At 37.1% G+C, this 20,217-nt stretch overlaps 2 protein-coding genes across 3 annotated transcripts; both read right to left on the reverse strand.

Annotated features, from left to right (window-relative positions):
* Positions 1-215: 215 nt before the first annotated feature.
* Positions 216-1,472, reverse strand: LOC113337891 (gamete and mating-type specific protein A-like). The gene is made up of 2 exons (XM_026583441.1): positions 1,389-1,472; positions 216-1,200 (listed from the first exon to the last, which is right to left on the reverse strand). The coding sequence occupies exons 1-2, from the start codon at positions 1,468-1,470 to the stop codon at positions 446-448; spliced, it is 837 nt and encodes a 278-aa protein (XP_026439226.1). The 5' UTR covers positions 1,471-1,472; the 3' UTR covers positions 216-445.
* Positions 1,473-10,189: 8,717 nt separating this feature from the next.
* Positions 10,190-15,359, reverse strand: LOC113337830 (pentatricopeptide repeat-containing protein At1g06710, mitochondrial-like). Of its 2 annotated transcripts, XM_026583411.1 has the most exons (5): positions 15,230-15,359; positions 11,317-14,658; positions 11,056-11,218; positions 10,666-10,959; positions 10,190-10,549 (listed from the first exon to the last, which is right to left on the reverse strand). In XM_026583411.1, exon 2 carries the CDS (start codon positions 14,520-14,522, stop codon positions 11,484-11,486), a length of 3,039 nt encoding a protein of 1,012 aa, XP_026439196.1. In that variant the 5' UTR covers positions 14,523-14,658; positions 15,230-15,359; the 3' UTR covers positions 10,190-10,549; positions 10,666-10,959; positions 11,056-11,218; positions 11,317-11,483. The 2 variants fall into 2 exon arrangements, with proteins under 2 accessions (XP_026439196.1, XP_026439195.1); XM_026583410.1 differs by having other exon boundaries at positions 11,056-14,658.
* Between the last annotated feature and the right edge of the window lie 4,858 nt (positions 15,360-20,217).

Below are 20,217 nucleotides of genomic sequence, written 5' to 3' on the forward strand. Positions count from 1 at the left end.
GGGTTTTGGTGAGAGTAAACCCATTGTAATTGTAATTCTTATAATGATTTGGTAGCATGGGATCTAAGGATTTAGCGAATTTTGGCAGCTACGAAATTTTGGAGCATACCATAGAAACAAGCAAAAAGATGAACGAAACGCCAAGCTATTTCATCAAACGTATAAATGATATGCTACAACAACAATAAAAAATTCCAAATAAAGTTGCTTCCTGTTATTGATTTATGGTCTAATAAGAAAATCAATCAATTCATAGTCGTACAGGGCATCAGCTAATTAAAATGACTGAAAATAAAAAGCAAAACCAAGAAAAACACGACTAAGGATATTATTCATAATCTATTATTACCAGCTAACTACTTCAAGAAATTACGCATCTCTTAGTCGCTCTGTGATGAATGATAGTAACCTTGAAACAGCTGAAGGGGAGGATATTGCCGGTGTGTTATTCGTTCGTACAACAACACTTGCACTGGACTGAAGATGATCCGATCATGCAACATTCCGATGCCAATGCACTATCTAATTTCGAACACTTTCTCTTACAATAATCTGCACAAAGATTGCAATCATCGGTGCCAGAAAGATAGAATGCTACGTACATGTCCTTGGTATCACATGTATTGTCTGGAGGTGGACATGATGGACATGGAAGTGGTGATGGAGGTGGAGGGGAAGGAGGTGGAGGGGATGGTGACGGGGGTGGAGGGGAAGGAGGTGGAGGGGGTGGTGATGCAGGCTCACTTTTGCAGCAACATCTGCACGTGTAACTATGATCCGAAGCTTCATTGACATAATTCAACACACATGTTTCCCTTAACTCCTCCGTCGACCCACATTCAGCTTTACATTTATCTTCGCAAATGGTGCAATTCCATGGCCGGAAAGCAGGTATAGTATAAATTTTACTTCTTTCCCCGGCTTGACATTCCTTGGTTAGGGCTGGTGGTGGAGTGGGGAGAGATTTTCCGCAGCATCCCTCACAAGTTGCGTACTCATCAAATACGCTACCCGTACGAGGATCCCACCAATTGCACTTAATCTTTGACACGACTCTGTTATTATCATTCTGGCATTGAGTTCTTATCTCGTTAGGACAAGAGTCTTCACATCGCACGAGCTGCCAATTACCCTTATAAGTTTTTGTTACGTAACGTTCGCCAGAGGCACATTGTAGAACCGCTTCAGCGCATGGCATCTCTGCATCAAACAAAAATTCATGTGGATTAGAAAACACAAGGGTTGATCATTAAGGCAAAATGTTCGAATTGAAGATGATATGAGAACCACATAAAAAAAAAGCTGTTTTAAGCATCAAAATCTCTTTCTATAGCTGGTTAGAAAAAATTAAAGAAAAAAATGAATTGCAAAGAGATTTTATTACTTACGGATCATCAAAGCTAAACATCCAACTATTCCCAAAAGGAAAAGTCGACCAACACACGAAAAATTGCTTTGATACAAACCCATTTTGTAACTACTTTCTTCTTCAGAACTGAACATGTTGGTGAATGATGCGTTTGTATTTATAGACAACGAAGTGCAATTATATATGTTATTTTTAGGGTTTTCTTTTCACAAAATTGGTTAAAAAGACCAAAACCAATAATTCCTGGGTGAAAAGGACATTTAGATTTTGATAGTGTGTAAATGAACAAAAATGTAAAAATAACCAAGATGCAAACAGTTTCATCCTATCCATTTTCAAATATTTTTTTTATTTTTAATTTACATCAAGATGCATTCAGTTTCATCCTTTCTATTTTTTAAGTTTAAGTCAGGATGAATCCAGTTTCATCTTTGCTATTTTTTGGTGTCCATTTCACTCATACTAATTTTTACTCGTCCATTTTAACCATGTTTTAAAAATATTTGGACAAATGACCCATCTTCCGTTTTTTTTTTTGTTCTGTCATGGTCCTGTGGTTACTATATCGCTTCTGTGGTGCCCTGTATCCAACAGAAGGATGTATTTTCATTTCAGTTTAAATTAATTAACCGTGTTTTAGCAGTTAACCTTGTCTTAAGTTATTGTCAGTCTATTAAGGATGTACGTTGACATCTCGACCACGTGTAACGTCAGTGTTGTTTAGGGTTCGGTGTTAGGTTTCTTCATCCTTAAATACGTTGTACTTCACATTTAGAGCTTATCATGAAAATAGAGTTAATGGAGGCAGTACAGTGGTACTGAGTTACTTGAATACTGATTAGTACTATCTTCTTATCTATATTACCTCATGGAATATCTTAGATCATCACATTTGGTATCACCTAGTCGATCATTTCTCCCTATTCATATACACCATGACTGGTCCAACCATCAAAGATGTGGATTCTACCACCCGTGCATGAACTGTCTCAACTCATCAAAAATCTCACAGATCCACACACTCGTGAAGCAGCAGAACGTACAACAGCTGCTCAGCAACAAGATACCTTGCTTGCTTCTTTAGTTAAAATTTTTGAGGCCAATCAAGCTAAGTTTGACTCTCTTATTCAGGTTCTTTCTAGACCTCAACCAGAACCACAAGGAAGTCCTTCTGTTGAGAGTTCCAACCACACCCATCAAAAAAGTAATTTCAGTCACTTCTATAAACCTCAAAAACTCGATTTTCCTAGATTTACTGGTGACAATCCTCGCAGCTGGATCCTTAAGTGTGAGAGATCCTTTCAGATCCACTCAACTCTTGAAGAGCAGAAGACAGAAATAACTTCCTTATACTTGGAAGGAAAAGCTGATTCTTGGTTTCTCGATTTCCTTACTGGTAAACCTCCATATCTTGGCCTGTTTTTGTAGAAGCTATTTGTAATCGTTTTGAAGATCTAGCAAATGATAATTATGTGGGTTGTTTTCACAAGTTGTCTCAACTTACATCTGTTGAAGAATATTTTGAGCAATTTGAACAATTAAAAGCATTAATGTTGAGTAAAAACCCTCATCTTACTGAGGAATACTTTGTATTGAGCTTTATTAATGGGTTGAAAGAAGTTCTTAAGAGCTCAGTTCAGATGCACAAACCTACAACTCTCTCTCAAGCTTTCTTTTTGGCTAGATTGCAAGAAGTAGCACTTGCTTCTCAACAACAACCTTTAAAACCCATCCCACTTAAATCACCCCCAACTACGTCAGGATTCATCAGATTTTCTATCCCCAAACCACTTCCTACACTTTCCACTGTTGGAGCATCTACATCCAATACTTCAGCTCCTCCAAACCCACCACCTAAAACTCCTTATATACCACCAATAAGAAGACTCTTTTATGAGAAAAGGAGAGCCCAAGGGATTTGCTTCAATTGTGATGACAAATACCAACTAGGCTATAGATGTAAGCCCCAACAATTATTTATGATGGTGGCTGATAATGAAGCTGATGAGGAAGAACCTTCACAATTGCCTCTTGAAGATCATTTAGTTGAATCAGATATGGAGATTTCTCTCCATGCCATTAATGGCAATGTAAATATTGACACCATTAGAATCCGAGGATTCATTAAAAAGAAATCTATCAATACTCTGATTGACATAGGCAGTACTCATAGCTTCATTAACTCTTCTCTTGCAACTTAATTGGGGTGTGAGGTCCACCCTACTGCTCACATGCTAGTTACTGTGGCTAATGGAGCTAAAATTACAAGTACTGGGGTCTGCCAGCAGCTACAATGGACTATGCAAAACCATCAGTTTGCTACTGATTTGAGATTACTTCCTCTTGGTGGCTGTGATTTAGTTTTGGGAGCTGACTGGTTAAGGACATTAGGTGATGTCACCTTCAACTTAGCTAAACTGTCCATTTCCTTCTTACACAATGACCAGGTGATCACTTTAAAAGGTACTTCTTCTAAGCCAACACTCTTGATGCTTAGTAGCAATGCAATGAAAATTTTTATCAGAAAGAACACTCCAGCATTGGTGGGTCAATTTTTCTCTGTATCAGTATCTCCTATCCCAGCTGAAATACCACCACTAGTACAAGACTTACTCAACACATTCAGTGATGTTTTTGAGGAGCCAATAAAGCTACCACCACAAAGAGTTTTAGACCACCAAATCACCCTCAAATCTGACTCACAACCAATCAATCTCATACCCTATAATTGCCCTTATATCCACAAGTCAGTGGTGGAATATTTGGTTCAAGAAATGCTTAAAGATGGCATCATTCAAGATAGCCATAACCCTTTTGAATCTCCTATACTATTTGTGAAGAAGAAAGAAAACACTTGGAGATTCTATGTTGATTACAGGAAGCTCAATGCCATTACCATCAAAGATAAGTTTCTTATTCCAGTTATTGATGAACTCTTAGATGAACTGCATGGGTGTACAGTATTTACTAAGCTAGATTTAAGTGTTGGTTATCATCAAATCAGAGTACATTCACCTGACATTCATAAGACTGCTTTTAGAACCCACCATGGCCATTATAAGTTCAAAGTCATTCCATTTGGCCTCACCAATGCTCCTGCAACTTTTCAGGCACTTATGAACTTTTTGTTTGGTCCTTATCTAAGAAAATTTATTCTTGTGTTTTTGGATGACATCCTAGTGTATAGCCCCCATTACAGAACATGTGCATCACCTCTCAGTGGTTCTCTCCTTACTAAGGGAACACCACTTATACGTCAAATATTCAAAATGTTGTTTTGCACAATCTTCTTTAGAATATCTAGGACATATCATTACAGCTAATGGAGTGGCAGCTGACCCAGAAAAAATTGCTTGCATGAAGTCTTGGCCTATTCCTACAAATATAAAGCAACTTAGAGGCTTCTTGGGCCTAACAGGATACTACAGAAAGTTTGTTCAAGGGTATGGCTCTATCGTTAAGCCACTTACAGATCTCTTGAAGAAGAATACATTTGTCTGGTCCCCTATAGCTGAAGAAGCCTCCACTACACTTAAGACTGCTATGTGTACTACTCATGTTCTTGCACTTCCTGACTTCACCAAACAGTTTGTAGTGGAAACAAATGCTTGCTCTAGAGGCATTAGAGTTTCACTCATGCAGGAGGGAAGAGTTATTGCTTTCTGCAACAAACCCTTAGGGCCCAAAGCCTTGGGACTATCTACATATGAGAAAGAACTATTAGATGTTTTCAATGCAGTCACCAAATGGAGACATTATTAATACTGATCAGCATAACATTAAGTACTTCATGGAGCAGAATCTTACTACCTTATTGTAGCAAAGATGGCTCATCAAACTTTTTGGGTTTGATTATACCATTCACTACAATAAAGGACTATAAAATATAGTTGCAGATGAACTTTCTAGACTTCCTATAACTAGTTCATCCTCCACCTGCAGTGTTCTTACCTTATCCACCCCAACATGGACTCAAGACATAATTACTAGCTATGCAAATGATGTTGTGGCATCTAAACTCATTCCACAGCTGCTAGTTAATGCCTCTGCAGTTCCTCATTACACTTATTTGGAGGGCATTCTCAGATTCAAGGGCAGGATTCATGTGGGTACTTCTACTAATCTGAGACAACATATTCTCCAGTCCATTCACTCATCTGCAATTGGGGGACATTCAAGCATTCATGTCAGCTACATTAGGGACAAAACTTATTTTTATTGGAAGGGATTGAAACAAGATAATTTGCTTCTAGTCAGACAATGTGACGCATGTCAGAGGAACAAGCTGCAGCATCATCACCCTCCTGGTCTTCTCCAACCCCTTCCAGTACCAGAGCAGGCATGGTAACACATCAGCATGGACTTCATATAGGGTCTTCCTAAGTCCCACAATAAGGATGTTATCTTAGTAGTGGTGGAAAAATTCAGTACGTATAGTCATTTTATAGGGCTTACTCATCCTTACACAACACTTACAATGGCTCGGGAATTCTTAAATAACATCTTCAAGTTACACGGGTTACCAGTTTCCATTGTCTCAGACAGAGACAAGGTCTTCACCAGCAAATTTTGGCAAGAGCTTTTCAAAACTTTGGGAACACATCTCAACATGAGCACTAATTATCATCCTCAGTCAGATGGCCAATCTGAAAGAGGATGCTTGTTTTGAGGGTTATTTAAGGTGTATGACATGTCATAAACCCAAACATTGGTTCAACTGGCTCCCATTAGCAGAATGGTGGTACAATACCAACTTCCACACCAGCCTGAAAATGTCTCCATTTCAAGCTCTCTATGGGTATGTTCCACCTCACTTAGCTTTTCTTACTCTTGCCACTATATTTGTAGCTTCAGTTGAAGAATATCTCCAAAGAAGAGATGCAGTCATTGACCTTAATTTCAAAGGAAAACCTACACAAAGCACAAGAGAGAATGAAGTGGTTTGCTGACAAGAAGAGAACAAATAGATCTTTTGTGGTTGGAGATCTAGTCTACTTGAAGTTAGAGCTATACAGACAAACCTCCATAGCTCTGAGGCAAAATTTCAAGTTGTCTGCTAGGTATTATGGACCTTTTCATGTGGTTCAAAGGGTATGTCAAGTAGCTTACAACCTAGACTTAACCCCTAGCTCTAAAATTCATCCAGTCTTCCGTGTTTCACAGTTGAAGAAAAAGTTGGGTGCTATTGTTTCCACAATGCCTTCCTTGCCATTGGTAGACTCATATGGTGAAATTATTCTTAAGCCTATTGCAACTTTAGATTCACGCCAAGTCTTTCGTCAGGGGCAAGCAGTCCAACAGCTACCGATTCAGTGGTCAGATACCACCCTAGCTGACGCCACTTGGGAGGATTTGACTAATGTTCGTGCTCATTTTCCCAAATATCATCCTTGAGGACAAGGATATTCGGAAGCAGGGAGTACTGTCATGGTTACTATATCGCTTCTATGGTGCCCTGTATCCAACAGAAGGATGTATTTTCATTTCAGTTTAAATTAGTTAACCGTGTTTTAGCAGTTAACCCTGTCTTAAGTTACTGTCAGTCTTTTAAGGATGTACGTTGACATCTCGACCACGTGTAAGGTCAGTGTTGATTAGGGTTCAGTGTTAGGTCTTCTTCATCCTTAAATACGTTGTACTTTGCATTTAGAGCTTATCATGAAAATAAAATTAATGGAGACAGTACAGTGGTACTGAGTAACTTGAATACTGATTAGTACTATCTCCTTATCTATATTACCTCACGGAATATCTTAGAGCATCACATGTTCTTTGCTTGTTAGAATTCACACACAACTGCTGAGCAGCGGTTATATCTATTTTCATATTTATTCGCAGACGCATTTTATATCCGAACAATGACTTTAATTTCTCTAAGAGGAAGTCATGCAGAGCATCTTTGTGCAGATATTGATCCGATTATGTAGCAATTGTCGACGGTTTAACATGGCACTTGCTCTTATTAACTTTGACATGGTGATTTTTTTCATTTACATACTACAAGAGGGGTACTTAAAATAATAATTTCATTTACATACTACAAGAGGGGTACTTAAAATAATAAGATATTGAGCCGATTATCTAGCAATTGTCGACGGTTTAACATGGCACTTACTCTTATGGATCAAGCAGCAACAGAAGGAGGCAATCAAAGGGAAATACACCGCAACATCTGAATACAATAGAGTGACTACAACTTTGGATCACTTGCATCGCAACCATCTACCTCCATCAAATTTCCTATGGATTTTGTGTCCATCAAAAGTACAGCTTTTTTTGTGGAAAGCATTGACCGAAGGCCATTCGATCTTTGAAACCCGGGAACATTACCACCTGCTCAACTCCAACATCAACCCTTGGTGCATATTTGATTTAAAGACTGATGCTCACATTTTTAACCAATGTCATGTTGCTTTAGATTCATGGTCAACCAATCCAAATGTAACTGATGAATCTCGTGTAATAGCTCTCTAGTAGTTTAATAAAATTTATGCTTCAAAAAAAAACTTACTCTTATTAATTTTGACTGAGTGATTTTTTCCTATCTGTTTCCGGCTTGGCTGGTACCTCACGAGGCAAACTGGTAAGAAAACACAGCAACTTGTTCAATAATGTGGTAGTACGTTGTTGGAGCTTAGTTCATTAGACTTTCAAGTAGTTTTTTGTAATAGTGTTTTGTATCTAATAATATAATAATTTATGCAAGAAAAAAAAAAGAACAAAAAAATCTGGGACCATGTTAAACCTAAAAACTAAGGTGGACTACCCTAAAAACGGAAAAAAATAACTAGTACAACCGTTGCCACGGTGGGAGGGCCGACCGAAGAAGATTCTGAAGATGGGATTTGTTTGCGACTACTATCGTCCCGTTTCAAAAAAAAGTGGTACTTTCGCCTTGTTTCGGAAAAAGTGATACTTTCGCTCCGTTTCAGAAAAAGTGATACTTTCGCTCCGTTTCAGAAAAAGTGATACTTTTGATCCGTTTCAGAAAAAGTGATACTTTCGTTCCGTTTCAGAAAAAGTGATGGTTTCGCCTCGTTCAGAAACAGTGATATTTTCGCCCCGCTTCAGAAAAAGTTATACTTTTGCCCCGTTTCAAAGCAAATGATACTTTCGCACCATTTCAGAAAAAGTGATACTTTCACCTTGTTTCAGAAAAAGTGATACTTTCGCTTCGTTTCAAATAAAGTGATACTTTCGCCCCGTTTCAGAAAAGTGATACTTTCGTCTTTTTTTCAGAAAAAGTGATACTTTCTCCCCGTTTCAGAAAAAGTGATACTCTCGCACTGTTTCAGAAAATGTGATACTTTCATTGAAACAGAGCGTAAATATCATTTTTTCTGAAACAAAACGAAAGTATCATTTTTCTTGAAACGGAGGGAGTACATCGTTTTATTAGTTGCAACGAAAAATTAGTTGACGCATAAACTAAAATATGGCTACATAAAGTGTTATGTATCCTTTGTGGTGGTTCGCCTAACAGATATACATTTAATTTTCTAAAATTGTGCCTAAAAATGATGAATATCTCTGAATTTTTCGTAAAAGTTCTAAATTTGAAATTGTTGTTTGTACTCGTTGCGTAGATTTTTTTATAACCTTTCCAACGAGATAAAATTTGTAAAATTACAAGGCACGGATTTTTAGATAAGTTATATTAAAGTTTGTTTTCCAATTATACTCCTAAAAAATAGGATACATGAGGAGTTATAGTAATTGGACTAAAAATGGAGGGGCATTTTTGGTTTTTCAGATACACACTATCAAAAAGAAATCCAATCTTTTTGTGTCAATTGATCACTTACTATTTACAAAAAAAGTGGTCATAGTAGTACAACCGTTGTCACATTGGGAGGGCCGAACGAAGAAAAATCTGAAGATGAGGTTTGTCTGCGACTACTTTCATCCCGTTTCAGAAAAAAGTGATACTTTCGCTCCGTTTCAGAAAAGTGATACTTTCGCCCCGTTTCAGAAAAAGTGCTACTTCCCCCCGTTTCATAAAAAGTGATACTTTCGCCCCGTTTCAAAAAAAATGATACTTTCATCTCGTTTCAGAAAAAGTGATACTTTCGCTCCGTTTCAAAAAAAGTGATACTTTCGCCTCGTTTTAGAAAAAGTGATACTTTCGCGCCATTTCAGAAAAAGTGATACTTTCGCTCTGTTTCAGAAAAAGTGATACTTTCGCCTCGTTTCAGAAAAAGTACTAATTTCTCCCCGTTTCAGAAAAAGTGATACTTTTGCCACGTTTCAGAAAAAAAGAAAAAAAGATACTTTCGCCCTGTTTCAGAAAAAGTGATACTTTTCCCTCGTTTCCAAAAAAGTAATATTTGTTTCCCAAGTTAACGAAAAAGGATTAATTGGGAGATGCTTATTCTAATTGGAGAAAATTTTTACTATAGCCGCCGACAAGGTCGATGGATTGTCGGCATTAAAAAATCATGTTGGCAGCTACAGTGTATCCAACAAAAAGAAGAGACTACCAAAAACAAATCTAATCTTTTTTTTGTGCCAAAAAAAAATTGAAGTGGGATTTGAACCCACGCCCTCTTTGGAAGACCAGAACTTGAGTCTGGCGACTTAGACCACTCGGCCATCCTGACTTGGACGGACAAATTACCAAAAGAATTGTACAGATACAGAGCAACACCTAGATAAACCAATGTAGTAATAAACAATTTATGGCTAGGATTTGCAATTTTTATCGATAAATCAGAAGATATGCTGGCAAAGCATGCTACACTCTTTAAAATATCAAAACATTTGCAGCTGTAACCTCCAGGAAGGATGACATAAGGTGTAAATTCACAAAAAGGCAATCTCTCAAAAAAGCGAGTTTCCTGGTTAATCAGATTCTGGAGGATAAAAAGATGTACTAGTATCTTGTTTTTTGCATCAAAAATTAAAAGAATACATAAGCTTTGGCACCAGAACATAATTTTGATGGTAAGATTTGACCTACTGTGGCCAATAAATTCAATTCCTACAGACTCTGTGCATTGTCTTAATATGGTTTTCCTAACATCCTGTAACCCCTTGCATTTCTTTTGAATCACCAAAGCTTTCAGTTTTCGCCCAACCAATGACTTTCTGCAGAATTCCAGTCCCAGAACCTACTAACTGATGCTCCATTTGCTGCGTGAGAAGAATACACAACGTCCATAAAGAACATTCACATATTTCCTGCAAAACACAGAAAATATAAAATTTAAACACTTGCGTATAATAGTCACGGCAACATTACGAAGATACTTGAATATCATCAAATTACAGGCAAACAGGTTATACAAACAACTTACCCAGACAACATGATTTCAGATGTGTATTTCTTCATCTCCTGATCCTTCGAGTAGTGACGAATTAAGTACCATACTGAACAGTCATACAGACGGGTACTAATACATCAATAATAAAATAAAACCACCAATGCTCATGTGAAGTCCCTTCTGTTTTTGCATTGTCATCAATTGATTTTTCAGCCCAATCTCACCTGCTTTTTACTTCCTCACCATATTATTGTGCTCTTTCATCATAACAGTATAAAAGGATATGAGATTTCTTACTTCGCTCCAATTGGTAAAGATGTCTCTTCCCTGAATGCAGAAAGATGGCCGTCAAACCATTTCAAACATAGAAAAATATAAGCGCATACATGGCATAATGGCAAAAATGATGGAAAGTGTTCCTACCTTTTAGGGGAACTCCGGGGTAGCATACAAGCGATATACCGCTCTTCCATTTAATTGAATGCAACTGGTCATGGAAGATTCTTCCTTGGACATGATTGATAAACTGCAAGATTCACAGCACACAGTATTGCACGGCATTGTTGCAACTCATTGCCCTTGCAAACTTCGTGGACGTTTGGTAGGATGCATAACAATATATGTCAATATTTGTTATCCAGCGTAAGCAGAAGAAAACTGCAAACTTCACACTTCCTGACGTACCTACATGTGGGTAGCCTTGAAAATGATGCAAATATTTCTAGCACATGTTTGCAACAAGCACTTGTGAACATCCATGGCAGTACCGCACACCAACCAGGTTCTGAGGTGTCGACTCACCCTCTTGTGACTCATCAGATTGTTAACTTCCATACTCGTAAGATCCAACACTATGTTTCTTCCACCCCAGGAATATAATTGATGTCCATCTGACATATACTATCTGAAAGTTGAAGCGCCTCATCCCACTTGTTAACTTTGGTAAGGCCTTTAATGAGATTAAAAAAAACACTTATATCTGGAATATAACCCCTCCTTGTCATGTCTACATACAAACCAAAAGCTTCATCAACCTTGAAAGCTAGAGAAAGACTCTCAATTAGAGAAGCATACAAATTATGGGTATGCCCTAAGCCACCCGAAACTGTTACGAGTTCTTTATACAAATCCAAAGCCACGTCCAGCCTTCCAGCCTTGCAGAAGCTGTGAACCAAAATCCTGTAAGCAGGAACTATCGGCAAGGAACCATCTGCTACCATCACGTCTAAAAGACCAAGTGAGCTAATAAACTCTCTATTAAAACCTTCGATAACCTTACGATAACCTGTCACATGTGCTGGCCAGCAAGTCTGCTTCATCTCCTGTAGAAGTTCATGACCCTCATCCAGATGTCCTGCCGCACAACAATGGTCTATCAAGACCCTGTATGTTATAAAATTTGGAGCACAGCCCTTTGCACTCATCTGTCTGAAAAGTTTAAGGCACATGTTGATATCACCCACTTTCCCAAATCCATCTATCATTGCAGTGTAAGTCACAACATTTGGACGGCACCCCTTATTTTCCATCAATACGAAAAGTTTATACGCTTCCTCGGTCTTTCCTACCTTACAAAGTCCGTCCACCATTTCTGTATATGTAACCACAGTAGGGGAGCAAGAATTTTCTAACATCTTGGATAAGACCTTCATAGCTAAGTCAACCCTCTTGTCTTTGAACAGTCTATCAATCAAAGAGCTGTATGTGTAAACACTTGGACTGTGCCCACATTCTGACATCTTTGCAAAAACCTCTTGCGCTTCATCTAATTTTCCAGCCTTGCAGAGCCCATCAATAAGAGCATCATGAACAACATCATTCGGCTCACATCCTTCTCCTGACATCGCTTCGAACAAGTCACGAGCCTCGGACACTTTATGGGCTTTGCACAAACCATCCACTAATGCTCCATATGTAAAAACATTAGGTTCTGTTGGATTATTTCCATCAACCCTAAAGTACTGACTAACATCTGGCATATCTCCATTTCCTCCCATTCTTGAATAAATCTGACAAGCCTTCTTGACATCACCAGCCTTACAGTGACCGTCAATCAAAACTGTGTATGTGACAACATTCGGAACACAACCAGCTGACAACATATCCTCGAAAAGTTCATTTGCATCGGACACTCTCCTTGCTTTAAGATAAGCGTGTATAATTGTGGTATATGTGACCACATTAGGAGAACAGCCATCTCTTACCATTTCGTCGAACAAATTCCTAGCCTGCTGAACAAGACCTACTTTACAGAAACTATCAATCATAATTGTATACGTATAAACATCAGGAACAACACCATTGTTTTTCATTTCTTGGAAAACTTGGAAGGCCATTTCAATCTTGGAGGCTTCACACAGGAAACTAATAACCTTGGCATATGTACTATTGTCCGGTATGAAGCCTTTAGTCATCAATTCATGAATAACCGCAAACGCCTTTTCGAACTTTCCAACCACACAAAGACACCTAGTGAAATGGCCAACATTTACCTTATTCAGCACGCATCCAGCATCAATCATTTCATTATAAGCCTTTTCAGCCAACTCCACTAATTCTAAACTAGGTGATTCATCATTTCCACAAATACCCCCAATTAAGATATTATAAACTACATAACCCGGCTGGCAACCACAAACCACCATCTTTTTGAGTACCTTGTAGGCGTAAGAATAGTCTCCTGAACTGCAATATGCATGAACAAGAGAATTAAACATCGAGGGATTCGGGTAACAACCCTCTGGAATCATCATACTAAGGATTCTTTTACACCTACCTAGCTGTCTTTTCCTCAAACACCCATCAAGCAACGTCCTATAAGTTATTACGTTCGGTACACAATTGTTAGACCTCATCCTATGCAAAAACTCCATAGCTTCTTCAAAAAGTGAAGCTTCACATAACCCACTGATCATTTTCGTGTAAATTACTGCATCGTATATGTAGTCTTCCTTTTCAATGATTCCTAGAGCTTCTTGCCACCGCCCAAACTTACACAGAGATCGAGCGAAGCTACCCAACGTCAAACCATCCACACCAATACCGGAATTTGACATTTCCCTGTGAAGCAGACAAGCAGCATCCAACCGGTCGGCCTTGAGAAGGACCTGAAGTATAGCATTATAAGTCACCATAGACGGTTTATATCCGAAATCCTTGAACCTCCCAAGCTCCTCTAGCGCTGCGTTCCAATACCCATTTCGGCAGCATTTCTGAATCAAAAAATTCAGTAACTTTCCCAGGATTACTTTGTCACCATCATCTCTAATCTCTAAAAGGAGATGTTCAGGAACTCTAACATAATTGTTCTTATTGTTACTACTATCATTATCTTCAACCCCTAAAGTGACCAACAAAGCAGCATAGGTGGCTGGCGTGTGGGTATACCCAATTTGTCTGGCGGCCCAAATGAAGAACTTAACTCCCACTTCCGGACGAAGCTTCAATAGCTGTAGAACTTCTATTACTAAAGAATCTTTAAGTTTTCCTCTAAAGTGCCTGAGAAACTTTTGTGTTTTGTCTCCAAAAAGGTCATCACCATTATTATTAACAATCTCATGAAAAATCGAAATAGCTTGTTTAGAGTACTTACTTGATGAACCCAAGCCACATTTTAAACCTTCTCCAGCATATGTGTTATTCAAGAATGCAAAATCCTCTATAGAAACAGAAGCATTTTCTTGAGAGGCAATTTGTCCTTCAGCATCTCGTGGAATTAAAGGGGCCCGGACATCAAAAGGGTCATTTAACCCATTCAGATTGTCTTCTTGCCATGAAGAGGAGGAGCTGCAAAACGCTCTTCTACAGAAACACTTTCTGAATGCATTGGAGCGGAAACTAACGACTGTAAGAGACTGACAGATAATCATTGTAAACCCTCGTTTGATCATACTAATGAGACTTCTCAGGAGAGATTCCTGGAATTTTTGGTGTTGTCTGTCACTTCATAAATCTCAATAGTAGCGGAAAGAAAGAGACCATTCGTGCAGCCATTTGATATGTTATTTCAGAGGCATTTCTTCTTCTCTGCAAAGAAGAAAGAGCATTTCAGCAATCACATCCAACAATTTATCACAACAATTACTAACAAATAGTTCATTTATTCAAGAACATTAACTCCCTCTCCCTCTCTATCTATCGAAGAAACGATAGATAAGCAAAACAAAACAAAACAAAACAACTTCTACTCATTCAATTCATTATACTGATAAGAAGTTCTAATGACAAATTATCAATACCATGAGAGAAAAAAAAAAACAAAAAAAACATAACTCGGTATTCCAAACTAAAACCTAATCAATAACAACTATCAGACTCAACCCGATTCTTCACTCGATGAGAAAACAACAAGTATCGTATCTTTGATCATTATTATCTTCTCTGAGGCATTTTCACAAGCACATAAAGATCAAGTTTTTATCACTTTACTCTTAGAACCCAAAACCCATTTAGGGTTTTGGCGTACTAATCAATAAACCGAACATGAATGAATGAATAATACGATCAAATATAAAAATTATGAAATTACTAAAACCCTTTTGAGTAGTAGAAAACTATAAAAACATTGAAATAAAAGCTTTTGGTGAATAAGAATTACCTGTAAAGTTTTGATTGAATGTAGTTTAGGAATAGATTCAGTGAGAAAGGGAATAGTTCGACTAGGTAGGAGGGACTGAGGGAGGAGAAAAGGGAGTGTGTGTTCAGTCAGGTGGTCTTGTAATCGTAGGAGCTTCCGGTTTTACTCTTGACGAGTAGGCCAAATCCACGATGCTGTAGGTAGATGCTCTGTTCGCCCTTAGTCAAGTATAGTCAACTATCAAACATAGACCGAAAACGGCTCTGTTACAGGTTGATGTTTGTTTTTCCAAACTTTTTTTTCTTCTTCTTTTGAACAAGGTATTTCATTGAAAAACTAGGGGTCAACATGAGTTGGCATTACATCTAACATGGAGTACCGAGTAGGTCTCCTAAATTGTACTCGTTCCGTTCTTTTTTAATAGACCAGTTTCTATAAATAAAAGTTTCAAAAAAATAGGTCAGTTTTCTTATTGGGAAAGTCAAATGTTATTTTAATTTTTTGGGACCACTTTTCTCTTAATTTCTTTTGATGACAAGTGTCATGTGAACCACTTCACTTTACTTCTTTTGTTAACAAGTGTCATGGGGACCATTTCACTTCGTTTCTTTTATTGACAAGTATCATGAGGACCACTTTCAATGGTTAGTTCTCTTAATTTCCTTAAATTTCGCTAAAAATAAAACTAGCCTATTAAAAAAGAACGGAGGGAGTATTTACAATGAGGTCAGCTCATATACAATTTTTTAAATTGTACTATGCTAGGATACCGTAAAAAAATCCCATTGAGCCCTGAAAAGTCATGGCACCAAATCTATATTACAAAAGTCATGGCACCAAATCTAATCCCATTGGGCATGTGTTCCTGTGCGCAAAGAAGCGGTTTTGGGTCTTTTATCAGATGACAACAAGGACTTACGCCCTGCGGATATCCTTGTGTTCAATTGGGAAAACGGCCAGGATATGTGTATGGATATCACAGGTGTCTCACCCTTTACTGGTGATGGAGTTCGCACCTTCATTCCAGGCCAGGCTATTTCGAGAGCAATTTCGCGCAAACGCACTAAATATTTGAATGAGTGTGTTTCCAATGGCTATATGGGTTAGGTGTCTAGCTTTTACTACTTTAGGGGAGCTTAGCGAAGATTTCATTTGTTTTTTCAAACGCCTGAAGAATTGTTTAATTAGTAATGACGATGGTAGTGGTTCGGGTAGTTTTATTTTTCATAGACTAGGTGTTGTTATTCAGAAAGGGGTTGGTGCTCAGCTTGTTGCTCGGCTGCCAACCATAAACTCTGTAATTTGATCTGTCTAATTGAGAAGCAGACTAACAATAATATTACAAATTGTTATAATAATTAGGGACGGAGCCAGAACTTTTGTTTAAGGGGACAAATTTATATACCGAAAGTCGTGATCTAAATACAACTCACAGCCTTCATTTTTCACCTTCCTTTAACTGTATTTTGGATTGCGAACGATATATTTGTTAAACTGTAAAATGTTTTAATTTAGAACAATAAAAATATGAATTCGCAGAATTGTATGGAGTAAAGGAAGCATAATTGTATTTAGATTACTATTAACCTTGGTAGTTTTTGTTTTTTTTTAATCATCAAACCACAAGTATTTCATTCCACAAGAAACGTTTACATGATGGTTTTAAAGAGAAACAAGTACATCATAACATGAAACAAATACAAAGAAAGATACAAATCGTAAATAAATCGCGAAGAGAAAGAGCGATCTACCAGGATAGCACCCAAATCTTGTACTATGAGATTGGAGAAGGAATGGTATACGAAACTATAATTCGACCATTTTGATAGATTTTTTTCTTCTTGGAAAAGAGATGCTCCTATGACAGAGGAGTGATATGCCCAAAATTCTTCATGTGCAACTAACCCGAACCCAAGATCTATTTTTCTGATGAAGAAGAAATTGATCTTTGCCCTTGGTGAATCGCCGATGTACTTTTATCAAGAAAACCAAACACGAACAAATCGTTAGGAAAAAACACTATAAAAGTGTAGATACAATCACCCAAATAACGAAGATAAAAATCGCTCTAATAGCGAAGAAATTATTGAAAACAACAAAAATAATTAAAAACAAGAAATCTTTGCTCAGATCTAGCCCCTAAAGGACTAGATCTGAGCAAAGGAAGAAGAAGTTGATGGGTTTTTCTCTAGTTTTTTGAGAAGAGGTAGAGAAGAAGAATTAGTAAAGCTTAATTGATTTTGATTCTTGAATTTTGGTGGTAATATGGAGCTTTTATCTCTTATCAATTAACCATTTAATCCACAAAATCATATATTTTACAATTTCCATTATTTTTCCATGAATTTGTCCCCCTTATGTAATAAAATAAGCAAATTACTATACCTGTATACGCAGTAGCACAAAATTTAGTTGGGCTATCCCCACTAGACCCTTAGTAAATCTGTCCTGATAATAATGTTCATAGAGTTACATTCAAATCAGATACGCCTAGTATTGTCCTCCCTCCGTTACTTTTTAATAGGTCAGTTTCTATAAATAAATATTTCAAAAAATAGGCCAGTTTCCTTATATGGAAAGTCAAATGTTACTTTAATTTTATGGGACCACTTTTCTTTTAACTTCTTTTGATGACAAGTGTTATGTGGACCATTTCACTTATTTCTTTGGATGACAAGTGTCATGGGGACTATTTCACTTCACTTCTTTTATTGACAAGTGTCTAGAGGACCACTTTCAATAATTAGTTCTCTTAATTTCCTTAATTTTCTCAAAAAAAAAGAAACTGGCTTATTAAAAAGTAACGGAGGGGGTACTATTGAGCTATTATAAAAGCATGAATGACACCCAAAATTCCTATATTTATTGAAGTATTCATTCCCAAGTGCATAGTAAAACATCTCGTTGTCAGTCCAAATGATTATGAAGTACAACTTTACACCCATTATCCCTACCTGCATTCCCCAACTAGCAACCATCGACGTTAAAGTTCATCCAGTCTTCCAACAAGGGAAGTCACTTCACCAAAACAACTTTAGGAGCACGTCTTGTCACTGTTTCAACTCTAAAGAATTCAGAAGTTTAAAGATCTCGCACATATAAGTACCCATATAACCTTTCACCAGTCCGCCCGATTTAGAAATTAGGACTTTTAACTTGTAACACAACTTTGAATTAACACCAAACAGATTTGAAACTTCACTTGATTACTCATTCCCAAAGACACTAATATATAAAAATTTATGCACCTGTGAAGAGCTATAATGATGTTTCACTCATTCAAATATAGCAACAACTTAACTAGACATGATATCATAATTGAAAACAACTGCAATCCATCTACAAAAACCTCTAGCATAAGATACTTAAAACATAAGCTTGCGATGAAGAACAGGGAATGTTAAACAAACATAAGCTAAATGAGTATGAATATTATCATCTGCTCCCTTCTTCTTAGAACCTTATGACATTGATTATTATAAATTCTGCACGCCAACAATATTATTATTCCCGACTAAACTCATAAGCACCTTTCAAAGAAATATCTCCACTTGTGCTGCCTACCCATATTCATTTATCTTCTAAATGAATTGAAAAATGAACTTTTAGTCATAGCATTACATTATATTGAAAATTACAAAAAATCGTTCATACTATGAATATAGTAGGCGATTAGGCGGGTATGCCCCCATCGTCTAGCAGAATGATATCTTGAGTTGGTTTACCCACTATTTATAATAGAACAAGTGAAAATCAACATGATTATACCTTGAAATTGGATCTCAAACCCGTTTGATCTGCCCTTGGTAATTTTAAATGCGTTCACCTTCTATCACTCCAAAAATTTATTACGCTTCGGTATCCGATCAACCACAACACACTCGAATGCATTCTAAGCTTTTGCTTCTTGATACCCTTCCAAATAGACATTTTTCTATAGACCTTAATATTATTTCCCTTAAAAAATCTCTGGCGAAGAAATTCACTCCTAAAGTTTAGTTCATCTTCCTCAAATATGGCATAAAAATATGTTAGAGCGAATGCTTGGCTGAACCTACATACCTTGGTATGTCATGTGCTCATATATTAGTTGCAAAAATTATTGCTTGGTTTATCTTACTAAATTCATCTTCGTTTGGAATTGATTCGATAGTAGAGTCCTAAGATTCTCCGAGTTATGCCGGAATAATATAGAATTGAAGATCACCCGAAGACATCAATTGAAGAATCTTCATCGAGGTAAGTAACTAAGATTGATCTTTCCTTTTAAATTATTTTTCCATCTATCTATATTTGGTAGAAAATTTCGAGAACTTTAGTAAATCATAATTCGAAAAAGATCATATCACGAATTAGCTTCTTGCCAAGTCTGGTGATATTTAGACTTCCAAGCACTTGCTTGTCTAGAAGTAGAAACTAAACTTGAGAAAAATTACAAGTGTTTATGAAAATCTCAAGACTTAGAAATTCATTCTTAAGTTTGTAAGGTTTTGTTTTAGTAGTTTACTACTAATGATTTTCAATCACTTGAGTTCACAAACTATTTATAAACTTTCAAAGTCTATAAATAGTTTTACATATCACGAAAAAGTTTTAGACATCTAACTTGAGGAATCACAAAGTCTGGAAAAAAAAGAGAAATTTGTGATTTCTATCTATCATATTCCTGAAAGAGATTACGTTAACAAAACGAACAAGATCAGAGTACACGAGTTATCAAGGTAAACATAGTCGGACCTAGCTTCATGAAATCCTAAGTGAAGTCTTTTACTCGTAAACCCAATTATGTTTCTCAAAGGAAACCTAGATTTATAGAGGACGACTCTAGCAAAAAACTAGAACATGGAAGTGTCTGGGATTAAATTTCCTGGTTGTTTGAGTCTCACTATTTACAGACGTTCGAGACTAGGGTTGCGCAGCTAAGATAATTGGAGATTCAAGCAAATACTTTCTTAGTATAGATAAAACTTTTGTTATGAATACATAGAAGAATATACATTATGGTACAG

Source organism: Papaver somniferum, unplaced genomic scaffold, assembly GCF_003573695.1.
Source record: "Papaver somniferum cultivar HN1 unplaced genomic scaffold, ASM357369v1 unplaced-scaffold_18, whole genome shotgun sequence".
Classification (NCBI taxonomy): Eukaryota; Viridiplantae; Streptophyta; class Magnoliopsida; order Ranunculales; family Papaveraceae; genus Papaver; species Papaver somniferum.

Bases quoted from the DNA above. Each gene is read 5' to 3' on its own strand.
- LOC113337830 (XM_026583411.1), bottom strand. From the start codon at position 14,522: ATGATCAAACGAGGGTTTACAATGATTATCTGTCAGTCTCTTACAGTC.
- LOC113337891 (XM_026583441.1), bottom strand. From the start codon at position 1,470: ATGGGTTTGTATCAAAGCAATTTTTCGTGTGTTGGTCGACTTTTCCTT. The intron at 1,201-1,388 runs GTAAGTAATAAA...TGTTTGATGCAG, and splicing joins ATGTTTAGCTTTGATGATCC to AGATGCCATGCGCTGAAGCG.